General features: G+C 41.1%; 1 protein-coding gene across 1 annotated transcript in view; it reads left to right on the forward strand.

Moving 5' to 3' along the window:
- The window catches only part of DCC (DCC netrin 1 receptor), an 844,139-nt gene that overhangs the window by 710,261 nt on the left and 115,732 nt on the right, over positions 1-18,146 (forward strand). Inside the window, exons 16-19 of the mRNA XM_078677748.1 lie at positions 1,914-2,009; positions 6,401-6,639; positions 7,757-7,895; positions 15,314-15,421. Of these exons, the coding sequence (XP_078533874.1) occupies positions 1,914-2,009; positions 6,401-6,639; positions 7,757-7,895; positions 15,314-15,421 (582 nt within the window). The remainder of the gene's footprint in view (positions 1-1,913; positions 2,010-6,400; positions 6,640-7,756; positions 7,896-15,313; positions 15,422-18,146) is intronic.

Genomic DNA, 18,146 nt, shown 5'->3' on the forward strand with positions numbered 1-18,146 from the left:
GCCAGTGCTTCGCTTTTAACCTGGTTTAATTGATATACTTCTATCTGGCATATTTAACTTGCATATACAACCTTAGCATTTGGTACAAAGTGTACCCAGGACCCAGGGCCTCGTAGTTAAATGCCAATAGTGAACTACACACTGTGCTATCAACTACAGTGTCAGTGCAAACATGGCTTTAGGCCTAACATTATTGCCTGAGTGGGGCAGTGTAAAAATTGCAATTCAACCGGTCCAAATAAACCATTTTGACATTTCTAAACCTTCCTTTTAAATATATCTAAGGCACCATTTAGTAGGCCTTGTAGGCCACAATGCAGTGGGCATAGTATTTAAAATTAGGAAATGTCGGTCTTTAATGTTAATATGTTCTTACAGTGGCTAACAGCAAAAAGCTATTTTCAATGTAGTGAGGCTATCTGGACGATAAAGGAACACTGGCAAGCAATATTTAATATACATCCTGCTACCTCAGTGTAGGGACCAGCTCAAAATACGATTCAACAACTCTTTTTAATAATTATCAAAGGCTCAAATTAATCAGATTTGTGATGAGAATAAAGGAAAAGTAACATTTAGAAAGTTTTCTTTCCCTTGCCAGGAACTCCACAAGCCCTACTTCATGGGGACTAATACTATGGGTCAATATATACCCCGTATATGAGGGCAATATTGAAAGTTGAATATGCCAATTACGAATTAGTCAAATGTACCTCATTTTAGGGATCACAGTCCATGCACTGAAGCCTGATTAGCAGTCTCCCAGGGTACAAAGTTAGAAATCCAGTAGCATCAGATTACAAAACGCATGGGGGGTGATCTTCCCAAAAAGGACACGATCTCATAACTACATATTATATATCAATTACCATTCCAGGAGCCACTTGTCAATGTTGTAAGCTGATAGCTTGATTTATGCTAATTCAGGTTTTGTATGTTAGTGAAATGTTGAAAATGAGAGTAATATCCATTAAAAATCCTTGTAGTTACATCCATATTTGTGCCTTTTAGTATCAACATTTGTCTTTGGTTAATGGCCTCTTTTTTGTCTCTTTCCCAGTTCTCTCACATATCTATTTTTCTGTGGGCTTAAGTGTCAAAAATATATTTTGTTTAGTGGCACTTTTCAAGGTAGCTTCTGATTGTATCTGCCTTCCCCCTCTAGAATGATGGAGATGCTTCTAATTATCTGCTCACTCCAGCATAACACCTGTATTTATAAAACTGAATTAAATTGGAGTAAATCAATTTAAACTGTTTATTAAATCATGACAAATTATAAGTCTTAAATTCTGACCCAGAAGAATAATGACATTTGGAAGGCAATTGGAAGGTCCCTAGAGAGGTGTCATGCAGCACATTAGATTGGTGAAGGAATTGCAACGTGTAAATAAAAGAAATCGGACACAGAATGTACATTACGACATTGTTTGGCTAGACCCTAGGTTTTATTCACAAGTAAAACATATTTAGGTAGTTGTGACTTAGGTGGTAAGAAACCACATTAAATTAGTGGTTGAGCCACCCCACCAAATTCATTGTTTCCCTCGGCCTACACTGCACAACACGGCAAGCTTAGAGATACCAACAGACTCTTATTAGTGCAGGTGGTCCTCTGCCAGGAGATGAAGGTCATAGCCTCCTCCTAACTGGCAGGCTGGTGGGTAGCTTGCTAAGGACTAGATTAGTCCTGGAAACCATAGTTGTCAAGTCAAATACACACTTACTCACTATAGAGTGTGAATGAGTTACTATGTAGTTTTTAGGAAAATGGAAAGTCTTTTGATTCATATAATGATAATTTAATGAACTGTGTATCAAAGTGACGTATTTTCATTGAAAAATATTTACAGGAATCTTATATGCAAGAGTGAACTGTCAAAAATATGTTTTGCCTTCTCATTTTTCTGCAGAGCCAAGTTCCCATTATGTAATTTCCCTAAAAGCCTTCAACAATGCAGGAGAGGGAGTTCCACTATATGAAAGCGCTACTACAAGATCCATGACAGGTGTGTTGAAACCATTAAATTAATTTTTATGAATCTCGGTCCCCTTGTGGAAACATTTGAAACCATTCAAGGGTAGTACAAATTCAAATGACATCTACAAACCAGTTGGAAGAAGATGTAGACCAGATATAATTAAATCAGTTTGCGTTATTTATTATCATTTGTTTAAATTGAGTGATGTTGAGATACACAGTGCGCTATTTTTGCAGTGGTGTTTCCTATTGATGCAGGTTCAGAATCTTTTAATTACTATGTTTGAAGTACCTCCCTTATTATAAACATAACCCCATCATTCTTTCATCTATTACCTGATGTTCAGCTGCTCTTCAAACGGTGTCTTCCTAAAGTGGACCCAAGAGGATCCTTGGTTCCACACTAGTTTTATCTCAAGGAGAAGCTGTCTATCTATAATGTAAAAGGCATAACATAAAATAATTCATACCAACTAGGAGCAAGAATAAAATATTATCTCACTAGCTAGGCATTTTTAGCATCACTTTCCCACTCCACAACACTGCACTACACATTTCTTCATGAAAGTGCTCCTACGTGGTTTCGCAAGTTGCAGCACGCCCCAAACAGCAGCTGTTTGGGATGGCCCCAATGATGAAGCATGTCAGCTAGGGGCAACCCTGGGGGAGTGAGGGGACTCAAGAAAAGAATTCCTCTTTTCCTAAGATAGATGCCTTTTTCGTACATTCAGCAGAATCCCCATCCATTTGGTTAGATTTTTTTTCTGACAATTACAGATTTCTTTTTAACTATGTGTACCTTGGAGGATGAACCTAACCTTTACCTCCATCTCCCCCCAATTGTTTATTATATATCTAGAAATAACCTAAACGTAAATGTGTGGTTACAATAAAAACATGGCGTCCATCTTTTCACTCTGTCTCACGAAATATAACACACATTGACAAAAACATAATTACTAAAAGTGAAAAATATTATGAAGCAAGTCACGTGGCACCTGAAATGCACGCTGTCATTTGAAAATGTATCCCTTATGCTGCACCCGTTGTTTAAAACCTCCTTCAATGAGTGACTCTTAAGTCACTGAGAGCAAAATTGCAGTAGACAAATCATTTGGGGCCCCATATGGGATACTGCTGTCAACAAATGAAGACCGTGGCAGCAGGTGCTGTCAAGTGACAAGATGAAACATGCTCATCTGAAGTATTCTCACAAGAAAAATCCGCAAATGTTCAGGAAAACAGAATAAAATGTGCAGTTTATAAACTCGGTTAATGTATGAAAGAAGGCAGAAGGGTGCAATTTAAGCCAAACGTTTTCAAGAATATCATTTTTGGTAAAGGTGCAAGTCTCTTGCCTGTTGGCTTATTAGAGTTAAATGAATGTACAATTTTAATGAGCCATCATGCACAAACTTGCTAAACTATTCTTAGCCTTTCTTGCCTATTTATGTATATAGAAATGAAAGATGCTGATTCATATTCAAAATCAAGAAAAACCTAAATCATTTACATTTCTGGGTCTACTCACAGTGTGTTCATATAACTATGAAACGTCACAAAGGTGTGGGATTGTCTCTGAAGAACGCTGGTTGTCTATATAAAGAATTTGGTATTTGTGACAAATAGAATTATTGAGACTAGGCAGCTTCAGGGTGACATTTGAGAAACGTTTATATATGAGACTTACTAATTGACTACACGGAGTCCTGTAAGGATCAGAAGTGATGCCTTGTGGGTACTAACTCTGAAATATCTGGAGAGTTGTTTAAATTAAAACGTGGGTAATTATTACTGTCCAATCAACACCATTTTCACTTCTCTTTCATCAGACAAAAATGATGCCAATAGTAGAGTTATGAGAATAGGTTGAACTGGGAAGACATGCAGGCACAGGAAATGAGTTTCCACCACTTTGTACAAGCCGTCGATGAGCCATGGCTAATTGCCTGCTCCCTAAGGAAGCCATGCGTTCAATTATACCGGTTTCAGTGCATTGATTGATTCTGCCAATAACATGTTCAAACAATGACGAAAGCCCGAACAACAGTGGTGCATTTGGACTGTCTGTTTCTGAAGGTTTGTCAATAAAGAACTCAATGTCCTTATCCTCTAAATCTTTTCCTGGAGACACAAGATGGTGACACATAACTCTGGCTCGATTTCAACAAAGTGCCAGAAGCACATTGTGAGTATTTTCAATAGCATACTCCCCACCGTGGTGTTGTGTGCTTCTTCAGGACGCAAACAGATGACAGTGAAAAACTGCCCCACCATATTGATAACATCTGAATCACGTGGCAGAAAATTAAATGGTAAGGCCATGTTCATTACAACTGCAGTCACTGAGAGGAGCCCATAGAAACAGAGTTTATCACTCCTTTAAAGACTGGCTGCTGAAGGAAAATGGGTCAAGAGAGCCATTAAAGTTCTGGAATTGCACAGAACACTTGTGCATTAAGGGAACACCAGTTCAGCTTAATTTATGATCAAACATTCAATGATCTAGTTTTCAGTCACACACTGAAACATGTCAAACATGTTACACTTTCAAACTGATGTAGAATTGAGAGAGCTCATTCTGAAAATAAGCCTTTCCTTCTGCAACTTCTGCACTGTCGGCTCAACATAGGGTATACAAGGAATGTATAGTCTGAGGTTTATAGACCGACTCCCATCACATTAGGAATAGGAACAACTGTTAGTTATAGCGCTTCCAGACAGCAATAACTCCTGAAGATAGAGCTGTATATAAAAACAATTTTTATAAAGGACCATGCAATGCAAAATTAATGACAACCTGTTTTAATACATTACTACTCTTGTTTCTAAGTGGTGTAAATAGCAATCAATGTATTAGTACCTTACAGTCGTCGAAAGTCTAGAGGCAGAGTTGGGTTTGCTAGTATTGCGTGCTGGCTTCATTGAGTCATCCTTCTCTGTAATGGTGGGTGTTTCTCATGGTGTCATAGAATCAGAAATCGTCTGTGATAACAACATGGAATCTGAACTCGCCTGAATATCTCAAGCAGCAGTGTAGATTTTCTGATTTACTATATTCAGGGCCAGAATATGCCAGTCCCTCTACCAGTGTGGCAGCAGTGGGAGGTGGGAGTGCTGGCATGAGATGTTCTTGATTCACAGCTACAAGGAGTGCACAGAAAATGCCTTTTTTCATTGTGACTTTGCAGCCCGTGACATATTTATTTAACGCACCAGAGAAGCTTGGGTAATCCGAAATGGAAATCTGGTAGAACCTGAGGAAAGAATTTAAGAAGCTGTTTTTCCATCCCAGTACAGAGACTTAGTGGAGGGAAGTATTGTTATCAATTTTCCAGGGAAGCAGAAACAAATTATATCACATTTAAATTATAGGAATCAACCTCTCCTGAAGTGTATGTGTCTATAACAGTAAAAAGTGACCTCTAAATGACTGGACTACTCTGTATCTTGCAAGATTTCTGAATATGTGTCCTGTATCCTGCCAAGATGAGTGCATTTACTGTAAATCGTCTAGGGCAACACGCTTATATATTTTATGCATATGACTAAAAATAGGAAGATAAATATATAGAAAGTATTAGAAACAGATACCCAGAGGCACAGAAAAAATAATTATTCACATATGGATGGGTGATACTACAAATTAGCTTAGGCACATGTTCTACCAAACCATAACATTCACACATAACTAAGTTTTCAATTTAATTTAACTACACATACACACATGGATAAACAAACATGCTTTTATCCATTTATCACTAATGCAACAATGTTCGAAATATTACCTCGTGCATGATAGCCTCCTTGAGGTGGTGCGTGGTGTAATAGGACAATATGAGGGAAGCCACTGAGTAAAGGGGATTCATGTGTACTAAGGTAGCACATTTTGCGCTATAAAAAATATAATTGACACTGATATTTACCTGTACATTAAAGTGATGAGTTGTCATGTTACATACTGGATGATAACAATAAGAATAAATATGTAGATTTTCTTACAGTTATATGGAATATCAATTTCTAAGTAATTTATTTTTCCCAAGGCAGTCTACTTTCTTTACTTGATTCTTTCTCTATTGTCAGTAAAATATTATTCAAATGGCTTTGTTATTTCTATATAAAGAGAACACGCATTTGCTTTTATCAGGACCTGAATGTATATGAAGGATACACATTCATGGATGAAGTGAAATGATGTGCTAAAGAATAATACATATGAAAGTGTACATTTGCCAATGACTGTGCATATTTTGTAAACCTCTCAGTATCCTATTTAATAACCATGTTTTTCTCTGTTCTTCTTATGTCTTTTCCCATCATTGATTATCATTATTTTACATGTAACTCATCGTGATGTGCTTGACTGCTATTTAATTTCTCATTCGATGTGCTCATTTGGCACTTTTTTTTACCCAGATCCCATTGACCCATTAGAAGTTGATTTTTATCCTTTGCTTGATGATTTCCCCACCTCAGTCCCAGATATCTCCACCCCCATGCTCCCCCCAGTAGGTGTGCAAGCTGTAGCCCTTACTCAGGATGCAGTCAGAGTCAGCTGGGCAGACAACTCTGTTCCAAAGAACCAGAAATCAACAGACGTTCGCTTTTACACAGTTCGCTGGAGGACGAGCTACTCTACCAGTGCAAAATACAAGGTGACTCCATAACAAAATGCTCTATTGTTGACTTTTGCTTTGTTCTCTGTGACGTTTTGATTACATACATTTAGTTTTTAATTAATCCTATTTATTTAACATCTATGAGTGTGTGTTTGGGATGAAATCGACAAGCATGTTGTGTCTCAATTGAGAAAGCAATATATCATCTTAAGACATATGTACACTTTTTGGATTGTTAAAATCCTATCATTTGATAGAAGTGTGGTGTGCACGTCCAATTTAATTATATTGATTGTGTGATATATTCTGTAATGGAGCCAAATATACATATATTTTTTTTTTAAAGAACTTAGAGCATTTGAAAATATATTAATATCAAATAGTCATCTAACTGTAGGAATGTTTAAAATAGATAATTACATTTCATGTATAAAGGATATAGTTGGGCCTATTGTGTCAACATAATGTACATTTTATAAACCAGGCAATGCACTGACATTTGGCTTAGGCATATACTTTGCACACTATAATTGGCTCTGGGTGTCCCCTATTTGACACTCTTGACAGAGTTGTATCCTGTATCCCTCAACACCTTCTTTATTGAAAAGTAGCAAATAGAAAACCATTGGATCGCGTAATTCTCCTTCTTCTTTATTTTGAACATGGCCAATAAGCTAACATACCCACAATGTCACTGTGTATTAAAAGAGGAGTATGGTCATGGTATTTGTCATATTGCATATGCTCCTTTGGTGCTGAGATTACTGTGCATTTAGATAGGGTTTTATATGTGGAGTTGATAGTAAACTGGGAGTTGTGCTTAGAACAGGTGAGTATTGAATACATTGAATTGCATGTGTTCTTTTCTAACAGGTGTGTAGAACCTCTTATACTACTATGTTGGGGAATCTTCGTTGCCCACAAAAAACATAAATATATTCAGTTAAGTTATGGTTTTCAAAGAATAGTATCTATAGCTGTCTGTACGCCACCTAATGAATGGTTTAAAGAATGCTATAATGAATTACAAATAGATCCTTCAATGAAGGAACACAACACTGTCAATCAAGATGATCTTTGACGGCATGAGCATTTTTCGAAAGGTTACTTTTGTCATGCGCTAACATGGTGTGTTTATCTTTTTTTTGCATAGTCTGCGGATACAACAGCTCTCAGTCACACTGTTACGGGTCTGAAGCCAAACACCATGTATGAGTTCTCGGTCACAGTAACAAAAGGTAGACGGTCAAGCACTTGGAGTATGACTGCACATGCCACCACTTATGAATCAGGTAATTCTGAATACTGAAAAACACTTCAGTCAGGCTTCTTTGGAATGGTAGTCGAGATTTAAAAAAAGGTCTGTTCATGAATTCAGAATTTGAGTATTGTGCCAGGCAAATATCATGGCTCCTTTTTAAATATCGCTTTATATATTGCTTCTGTAATTCTCATAACCAAGATCGAATTACATTCATTGATGAAGATTGCTGTCCCAAATAGCTCACACCACAGGAGAGAATGGTAAAAGCAGTCATTCTCAAGAGGATCTAAGGACATATCCGCATTGCAAATTAGATATACAATTTAATTAAAACACATAATTGGAAGAACACCTCAGTGACCTTCAACTGAAAAGCATATCGATTTAAATACTGGAAGGAGGCAGAAGGTCGGTCCAAAATTAAATATTGTGTGTACGTGTAATTAGCAAACTTATCCCCATTGGGGCACAGCTAAAAATACATATTCTGATTTAAATACATAAGATCATTGTAATTAAGAAGAGGGCAAAAATCAAGAAATGTAAAGTTTTCTGACACACACTGGAGCCAGAGTAGCCACATAGAAATCTACAAAAATCAAATATAAACAAATATATGCAAACCCCAAAATAATTTTTTTCAGTTTTTAATTCTGACAAATCCTAATGGTCATAATACTTTTCCATTATGACAATATTATCTCGTACTGGCTTATTAAAAAAAAATGTTTTATTTCAAGTGACGAACATAAAACATTATTAATAAAATTCTAGAATATTGAACCCTAGCAGGAGTCCAAGCTCCTTCACTGCTACAGGGAGAACACGTAGAACATAAAGGGCAATACATTCGCTCTCTCTGACTCCTAGCATCATAGTTAGATCTAGAGGTAAGCCTGCCTGATATACTCAGGTCAGGGATCATGTGTACTACACACCACAAAACATTCTACTCCTCCACCAGACAGTGGTAATCTCAACGTGGATATAATGACATTTTACCACTTATGTTATGGTATTCCACCTGGACGAATACCACAATTATCACAAGCGGAGTACATCATTTGATTCCCCTGACAAAAATGTTGTCAACTATAGAAATTGGTATGGAAGTTAAAAATTGCAACCAAACTGAAAGTGACTGTTAATTGCAATGTCAGTGACAAGCATCTGTTTTGTGACCACACCTGGTCTGCATGTCAGATAACAGCATCTGGTTATGGTTTTGAGTCTTTTCTAATACCAACTGACAGCTGATCTCCTTTTGAGATGTAATTACCACAACTTTAAGACATTATTCATTCCTGACATGTTGATTGCATAATGTTGTAACCGTTGTTCAGGACATCATTTGAGATTGAACTATTAGGTGATTATTTAGATTATACCAATACAAAGACCTCCAGAATGATTACTGGGTAGGTTGACAGCACAGCCCATTGGTGTTAACACAATATCACATTTCAGCCAATCCAAGGCAACTAACAAATTACCTAAAGGGGGTATGATTTGATCTCTGGGATCCAATCTTTGGTTTTATTACTGGGCTTAGTTCTATGCCAGGTAGTCTCAGAAATGTGTTGCCTTATATATTTTACTTCTACCTTTGTTAAATATAAAAATTAGCTTGTCTAAATAAACTTTCTGTACAAAAACTCCACAATGCAGGAACTGGCAGGCATCAGGGGGGTTGCAACACTAGCCTTGATGGCACTGGTGAGGGACAAAGAGGCCATCAGGTTGCACTGTGTGATGCATCACACAGGAGGTGTTTATGTTGCTGAAAAGAGACCTGTAATTTACAAATTGCCACTATAGGCTGTCTGCAAATTCCATCATCCCTTAATATTGAGTTCTCAAATGAAGCATACCAAGATGTAAACAGAAATAAAACAAAGTTTAAAAGGATGAGATGTGATCGTGGGATAGTTGAAGCAGATACCTGCTTCAGTTTCTTTGCACCGCTCTGGCTTTATCCCTACTGAACATGTTTTGCCGCTTTTGCCACCCTTAGCAGAGAGTGACAATGTAAATGGAAAACCTATGGTATGGCACATTGATTGCATTTTACTCACTTTTAATGTACCCATGCCTTCTCCTCATTTCACAATTTTCATTATATGTTGATCACTGTTTCAAATGTTCTATTCATTCCCCCATTTCTGTTCGAGAAAAGCATGTTACTGCTAAAGAAACGGTATGGCTTGACTTAATGATGCTAAAAATAGTTATATTTCAAGGTACTAAAAGATATATCCTTACGTAGACCCATACGTCAGTATCCTGATTTGTACATACAGGTTTGAAGTGCAATTGGCATCGCTAAGGGTTTCCTTCGGCTTGACAATGAAATACACTTTGTCAGCGAATAACCTCATTCAGCAGAGACACATCCTGCCCTGCTGGACCGCAGGGCTGTTTTAAAGTCCACATAGATTTGTCTTTTGTCTTTTTGCATGTACTTTAAACTTTGACAAGTGTTGTGAGTGTATTTTTCTAGCAAGCTGCCAGATGGGGTAGCTGCCAGTTCAGATTTAAGCCCGAAGGAGACTGATTTATACTTTACAGAATGTAAAAAACGAAGAGCAGCCTACTTATGAGAAAAGAGCAGCTTTACTCAAACTTAAGTATGTTGCTCATTTCAATATTCTCATTAACCATCTGCTGCTTTATGAGGAGTAGGGTATTTAATGAAGGACTTATTATTTTCAGATTTCATTAAACATGCTTTTGATTCCTCGTAGTAACCTTTTTAGGGCGCTCTGCTCCAAGTATTATTAGATATTTTCTCTACTCCCGTTCTGCACAACAGGCTATTTATGTTTTTCTTTTCTTTATATATTTTCATTTCTGCCCACAAAGATGAGCACGTGTCTGTGGTTGTATAATAGGAACTGATGAAACATTCACTACTGCACAGTTGACATTAGACCCAGATTGGGTGGACATGTACAGACCGATTCCAGTAAATACCGACTACAGTAAGGCCATTATTACATTTATAGCGGTACACTATTAGATGCTACTGTTTGTGAAACTAGGAAGGCATTGGGTGATACGTGCACACAAGTGTATGCAGATTGACCTAATAGCACTGATTGTTTTTTTTTACGATAAATGTAAATATGTATTTAGAATTATGATATTATAGAAAATGAAGTGTAAAGAGTCCCTTAGCTTCCCAAAACTCAACCATTGTTATGGGGGTTCTTTATCCTTTTGCTAATTGTAGAAGGTAGAATAAAAGTGTAAGAAATGGAAAACAAAAAATAGACCACATGACGTCTGGCCTTGTAGCAAAATAGTTTTCCTGTTGCTTGGACATATAAGCTTCCAGCAACCTCTGCACCCATAGCCTTTCAACTTTCTAAACCATCCAATAGGGTATAGTTTAGGATTGATGTCCTCCAGCCTTTTCCAGCATTCTCAGCAACGTGAGCTCAACAAGCACTCTTTTATTCAGCCGCTTGATGTCTACGCAGGATCACAAAACATTTTTAGATTAATATCATTACATGTTATTGGTAAATTGTGCGAACACCTTGTGACAGTGGGTCATAAAAACATATTTTTTTCGGAGGTATATTGTGACATGTATACTTGAGCATACTTAAGCACAAGGGCTGTACTTGTGATACAACAGCAAAACAGAACCACAATAGCATAAAAACAGCACAGCACACCACCACGGCCAGACTGCAGAAATACAATACACCCACGAATAGTACAAGAATCAAACAACAAAATCACACCACCATGAAAAGGCTGAATGAAACAAGACTCTACAATACACCAAACAATAAGGCTACAAAAGAACAAAACAATATAACAGATCACATTAACACAGCATATCACATTAAGAAGACACTGGCACAATAGCTAAAATACAGCATACCTTAATTGCACAAAAACACAGTGGCAACAAAAAACATCAACACCACACAACAGTATACCAATGGCATTGAGTTACCTTATGTTTGCGCGTCATTGTGCTCAGTTGTGTTTTGTAGATATGGGGCATTCTTTGAACTCACCTGCAGTGGCGGGGAGCCGTGAGGGGAACGGCCGGGCAATCCCTCCACTAATCCAGCCGTGAGGGGAACGGCAAAGGCAACGGACCAAGCGGAGCCACGGGGACTCACCTGGGACTCTCCTGGCCAAGGCGGGCAGTGAACGCCTACATTTCCCAGCAGCCCCGGGTCCTGGCGCGCTCGTGACGCTCCCGCTGCGCCTGGAGGCACCTCAAGACCGCGGAGCGCCGAGCAGGCCTGGGGGTATTCTTTGAACTCACCTGCAGTGGCGGGGAGCCGTGAGGGGAACGGCCGGGCAATCCCTCCACTAATCCAGCCGTGAGGGGAACGGCAAAGGCAACGGACCAAGCGGAGCCACGGGGACTCACCTGGGACTCTCCTGGCCAAGGCGGGCAGTGAACGCCTACATTTCCCAGCAGCCCCGGGTCCTGGCGCGCTCGTGACGCTCCCGCTGCGCCTGGAGGCGCCTCAAGACCGCGGAGCGCCGAGTGGGCCTGGGGGCATTCTTTGAACTCACCTGCAGTGGCGGGGAGCCGTGAGGGGAACGGCCGGGCAATCCCTCCACTAATCCAGCCGTGAGGGGAACGGCAAAGGCAACGGACCAAGCGGAGCCACGGGGACTCACCTGGGACTCTCCTGGCCAAGGCGGGCAGTGAACGCCTACATTTGCCAGCAGCCCCGGGTCCTGGCGCGCTCGTGACGCTCCCGCTGCGCCTTGAGGCGCCTCAAGACCGCGGAGCGCCGAGCGGGCCTGGGGGCATTCTTTGAACTCACCTGCAGTGGCGGGGAGCCGTGAGGGGAACGGCCGGGCAATCCCTCCACTAATCCAGCCGTGAGGGGAACGGCAAAGGCAACGGACCAAGCGGAGCCACGGGGACTCACCTGGGACTCTCCTGGCCAAGGCGGGCAGTGAACGCCTACATTTCCCAGCAGCCCCGGGTCCTGGCGCGCTCGTGACGATCCCGCTGCGCCTGGAGGCGCCTCAAGACCGCGGAGCGCCGAGCGGGCCTGGGGGCATTCTTTGAACTCACCTGCAGTGGCGGGGAGCCGTGAGGGGAATGGCCGGGCAATCCCTCCACTAATCCAGCCGTGAGGGGAACGGCAAAGGCAACGGACCAAGCGGAGCCACGGGGACTCACCTGGGACTCTCCTGGCCAAGGCGGGCAGTGAACGCCTACATTTCCCAGCAGCCCCGGGTCCTGGCGCGCTTGTGACGCTCCCGCTGCGCCTGGAGGCGCCTCAAGACCGCGGAGCGCCGAGCGGGCCTGGGGGCATTCTTTGAACTCACCTGCAGTGGCGGGGAGCCGTGAGGGGAACGGCCGGGCAATCCCTCCACTAATCCAGCTGTGAGGGGAACGGCAAAGGCAACGGACCAAACGGAGCCACGGGGACTCACCTGGGACTCTCCTGGCCAAGGCGGGCAGTGAACGCCTACATTTCCCAGCAGCCCCGGGTCCTGGCGCGCTCGTGACGCTCCCGCTGCGCCTGGAGGCGCCTCAAGACCGCGGAACACCCCCCGCAACGCGGGACGCGCACGGGACGGCGCCGGGCTAAGCCCGGGCAAAGGGCGGGCCCTCTGTGGCCCTCAGAGGCACGAAGAGGCCGGGACGGGCCACCCCATTTGGCTCTTACAAAGTTGGAGGTACTGTATTTTTTCATACCGATTCTGACATTGCACTGTTCTCACATCATGTCCATCTGGGAGGAGTTGAACGCCCTGTGTGGCACGAACTACGCCCAGAATGTATCTACTCCCCTTATAGTGGACAGAGATGCCGATGAGGTAAATGACATTTACATTGTGAATACAGACAAAATGTGCACTAGTCCCTCACCACAACCCTCCAATTTACCATTAATAATTTTTCCAACTGAGGCGATGAATAAAACACCTGACCCAGTCTCACCACCTCAATTGACCCTACTGGCACAGATTGAACATTTGTTAACAACCACACTATCACCTTTGATTACTAAAATCAATGAGCTGGGAGACAGGCTGACTAGTATTGAAAATAAATTATCTAGAAATCCTATCGCCACTGAAACAACTGCCGCACCCATTCACTCTATTCTCCCCTGCAACAAAGAAAACTTCAAACCCACGACACCTATGAAAGCTCAAATCCCTGAACCTCTCATCTCTCCACCCAATCCAAGAGGCCAGAACATCATTATTTCTAACTCCGTACCTGCACCCCATAGACTACCCAGGTTTGCACATGAACGCAGGAATTGGATCAATTTACCTCCAGAAGCTGCCCCCTACGTGACTGTTCTTTCTGGGGTCCCTGCACCGATTCAGGGCAAATTTGAATCCCATCAGGACTTGTTAAATAAAACCATCTCCTGGCTAAAACAACACAGACCATTGCCACCTGCTTTAGATGGCGGCATTTTGAGGGTCAGGAGGGTGGGGTGGCTTGGTACGTCGGCCAAAGACATCCCGGGCGACCTTATTTTAATTAAATTCAAAACTATGAATATTGTCCCCTATTTGCGATCCTCCCAACCCAAAGAGGGAGATGGTTCCATTCGCATATGGGACTTGCACGATTTTTATCCCGGCCCCCGACCCTACCCGTCCCTAAGGCAAGCGACATGGAACTATAAATTTTGGTAAAAGGGGATGCCATGAACTGTGTGCTACCAACAATTACCCTTTCCCCCATTTTTGAAATCTTTGGTGATTAGAAATAGATACTGAATCCTGATGGAAATTAGTTTTAAAAATTGTGTAAACATGTACTGTGATTTTATGGCGGATTAATTGCAATGTCTTTTAATATTTTGTATGTACACTTTTATGATTTTATTTTGGAGTCGAAATAAAGTTATTTGATTCTGATTCTGATTCTGATATGTAGATTGCCTCCCCCGACGAACATTGTTATAGAGTGAGTTTGTCCATTCTAAATTAAATTCATACAATGGGAAAGCATCTATAATTCGCACATTATTTCCACACCTTTAGAAAATTGCGCTTTACAATTGAAAATGGCAAATGTAGGTTGGTTAATGGGCATAATTTTTGCTACAAATTTGACAATTAAGTTCTAGTTCTTTTTCTTGTTAAATATTAAGTTATTTAACAAACCACATAACAGATTATGTAAATTGCCCCATTGCAGAGCAATGATCTGTAGTAACCTAATAAGCAATGAATAATTTGCAAATGTTTAAGTAGACTCCCTGAATACCCTTTGCTGCTTTCTTCTTCCGAGAGAAGACAAATGCCTGCGATCATGAAATATTCAAGGTAGGATTTGACGAGATTCGAAAGTTTGATGTAAACATTCCATGACAATACACTGGGGAGACGAGCTCTCGGATTTGTACGTCACTGGCTCTGTGATGGTGGAGCTCAGAGAGTTCTGCATGCTAATTCTCACAATGCGTTCTCTTTATTACTTAGCCCCTTCTTCAGCTCCCAAGGACTTGACGGTAATTACGCGGGAAGGTAAACCCCGAGCTGTCATTGTCAGCTGGCAACCTCCACTGGAAGCCAACGGCAAGATTACAGGTGAGTTGTGAAATCTGAAAATGTATAAAGTGGCTTGCCAAACTGCAAATGTTTTTAACAATGTTTGTCTCCTTTCCATAATGTAAAAATTTTTGTAATTGAAATGGCGCTGGACTTGTTGATGCTTGCACACTGTGTGAAGTATTTAATATGAGCTTGCAATAATATTAATAATAATCCACATTTGTAAAGCGCGAACAATCACCCGTAAGGGTCTCTAGGCGCCAGGGGCCGTCAGGAAGATTAAGCAAGCTATTCCCCAGAGTCACATGGTGCTGGGCTAATCTGACGCCGGCGATCGAACCATAATCCCCAGAGTCCAGCGTCAGTCGCCCTGGCTGCGGTGCCACACCTCTGTGCCAGTTGTAAACCTTCCTTCAAAGTTCTTTTCCACCTTTTCATAAGACCGTTGCTTTGGAGATAACACTCCCATGACCGAACATGCTCTATTCCTTTCTCTATAAAAAAATCTTTTATATGCTGTGATACAAATTGGACACCATTATCCAAAAACATAATGTCTGGCACTCCTTCTCTCATGAACAACATTTTCAGAAACACAATTGCTCTTTATGAAGTAACTTTCCCAGTAAATTTCACCTCAGGCCATCTTGAAAAGTAGTCAATTACTACAATGGCATAGTTGGGGCAACTTCCCATCACATGTACTGGACCAGTAAAGTCAATTCCTATTTTCTTCCAAGGACCATCTGAGTTATTATACTCCACTGGAGGGTATCTTACAATTTTCTGTGACTTATCACTCCAAGCACATAATACACACTCTGCAATGTTCCGCTCAACCTCTTGATCAAGTCCTCTCTGCAATGTTCCTCTCAACCTCTCCATCAAGTCCAGTCCACCAATACTCTTCTCTTACCTGTTTTTTGGTAGCACTCATTCCAATGTGTCCCTCATGGGCCAGTTTAACTATACACTCCCGTAGACTAGAAGGTACTACCAATAAAGTTCCTTTCATCAAAACTCGATTCATGACTGACAACTCCTGACTGACCTGTCAGAAACACTCTGCATCTGGAGATGCACTGCCTTTCTTCGGCCACCCTTCAAAGGGATACTTTTCAATTTCAAGAAACACTTTGTCTCCTTCAATGGCCTCCAACTATTCCTCTTGTTATTTCCTGCCTTCAGGAATTATGCTCACACTAGCCTCGAACCAGTTATTTTCCTCACTCAATGCACCAGTCATAACCACTGAGGGCAATCGGGACAAGCAGTCGGCCAGTACATTTTTCTTCTGAGGCACATATTCCATACTAAAATTGTATTCCAAAATTCCCCATAGACCATCAGGCTATTTTAGGAGATGCTCTCCTTCCCCCATTTGTTGGCTCTCCTTCACCCACTTGTTGTGAACATCTCTAAAAGAGGACGATGACCAGTCCTGACTGTGGAAAAGGTTTCCCACACATATGTTCTGAAATGATTTACTCCCCACCACACAGCCACAGCTTTTCCCTCTATGATGGAATAATTCTTCTCTGCATCCTTTCATAGTCTTGAAGCATAAGCAATTGTGACATCTACACAATTCCTCCTTTGACAACATACTACACTCAAATCCACCAAACTGGAATCAGTGTTTAGTACAATAGGATCATTGGTGTCAAACGGTTTTAGTGCTGTCACAGTGGCAATATTGGTTTTCAAATTCTTAAACTCTCTTTCAAAATTCTCACATCAAACAAGGTAAGCATTTTTTACCATGGCAATGTGCATACATTTGGGCTTGTCTGCAAACATGCATATAAAATGTGAATAATGATCAGCTAACCCCAAAAACGAACATAACTGGTATTTATATGTGGGAGAAGTGGCTTCCTCAATAGCAGAAACCAATTTCGTTTTGGTAGCTATTCCCTCTTCACAGATCCAATGTCTTAAATACTCCACACCTTTCACCTTAAACTTGCATTTCTCCTTCATAATAGTTACTCTCTTGCAGAATTTCTAACACGTTCCTCAATGTTTTGTTATGTTTAATCACATCCTTCCCAAACACTAAGATATGTTTAAAAAAAATAGGTCACTCTCGGTGTACCTTTTAGCAGATGGTGCATAGTTCTCTGAGGGGGCAAAAGATATTAGCGGTCTGGAGTCAGGATGTAGCACAGTCCGGTGTTAGGCCGTGGAAAGATCCAGAGTGGAAACACTTTTGCTCATTCTTGGTGGACATTTTTACTATGTTAGGAAGAGGATACCTCTCCACTCATATCACTGCATTCAAATCCCTTAGGTCCACACATAACCTGATGTTACCATTACTCTTCTTTGCCATCACCGCCAGAGCTAGCCACTCTGATGATTCTGTTTCTTCAATCATCCAAGTATCGCACAACCTATGTAATTCCTGACACAGAGGTTGTCTCATCACTAGTGGCACTCCCTGAGGATAATGGGCTATAGGACTTACCCCATCCCTCAACACAATCGTATGCATGAATCCTTGGAGAATCCCAACATGATCTTTGAATACTTCTGGCACCTCTGGTTCTGCCATAGACACTGCAGTTTGTGTGCCCAACGCCTGTTCTGGATGATTTGATTCCAAACAAATTTGCAAATCACCTTGTTGTGGCCAACTCAACTAACACAAGCTCTACTTGGCAAAATACACTTTAAATGTTACAGCTGTTGAAATTCTAGTTGAACTTCAATGAAACCCACTAATTCAATTGACTTATTTCCATAAGCCACCAACATT

Source organism: Lissotriton helveticus, chromosome 2_1 (assembly GCF_964261635.1).
Source record: "Lissotriton helveticus chromosome 2_1, aLisHel1.1, whole genome shotgun sequence".
NCBI lineage: Eukaryota > Metazoa > Chordata > Amphibia > Caudata > Salamandridae > Lissotriton > Lissotriton helveticus.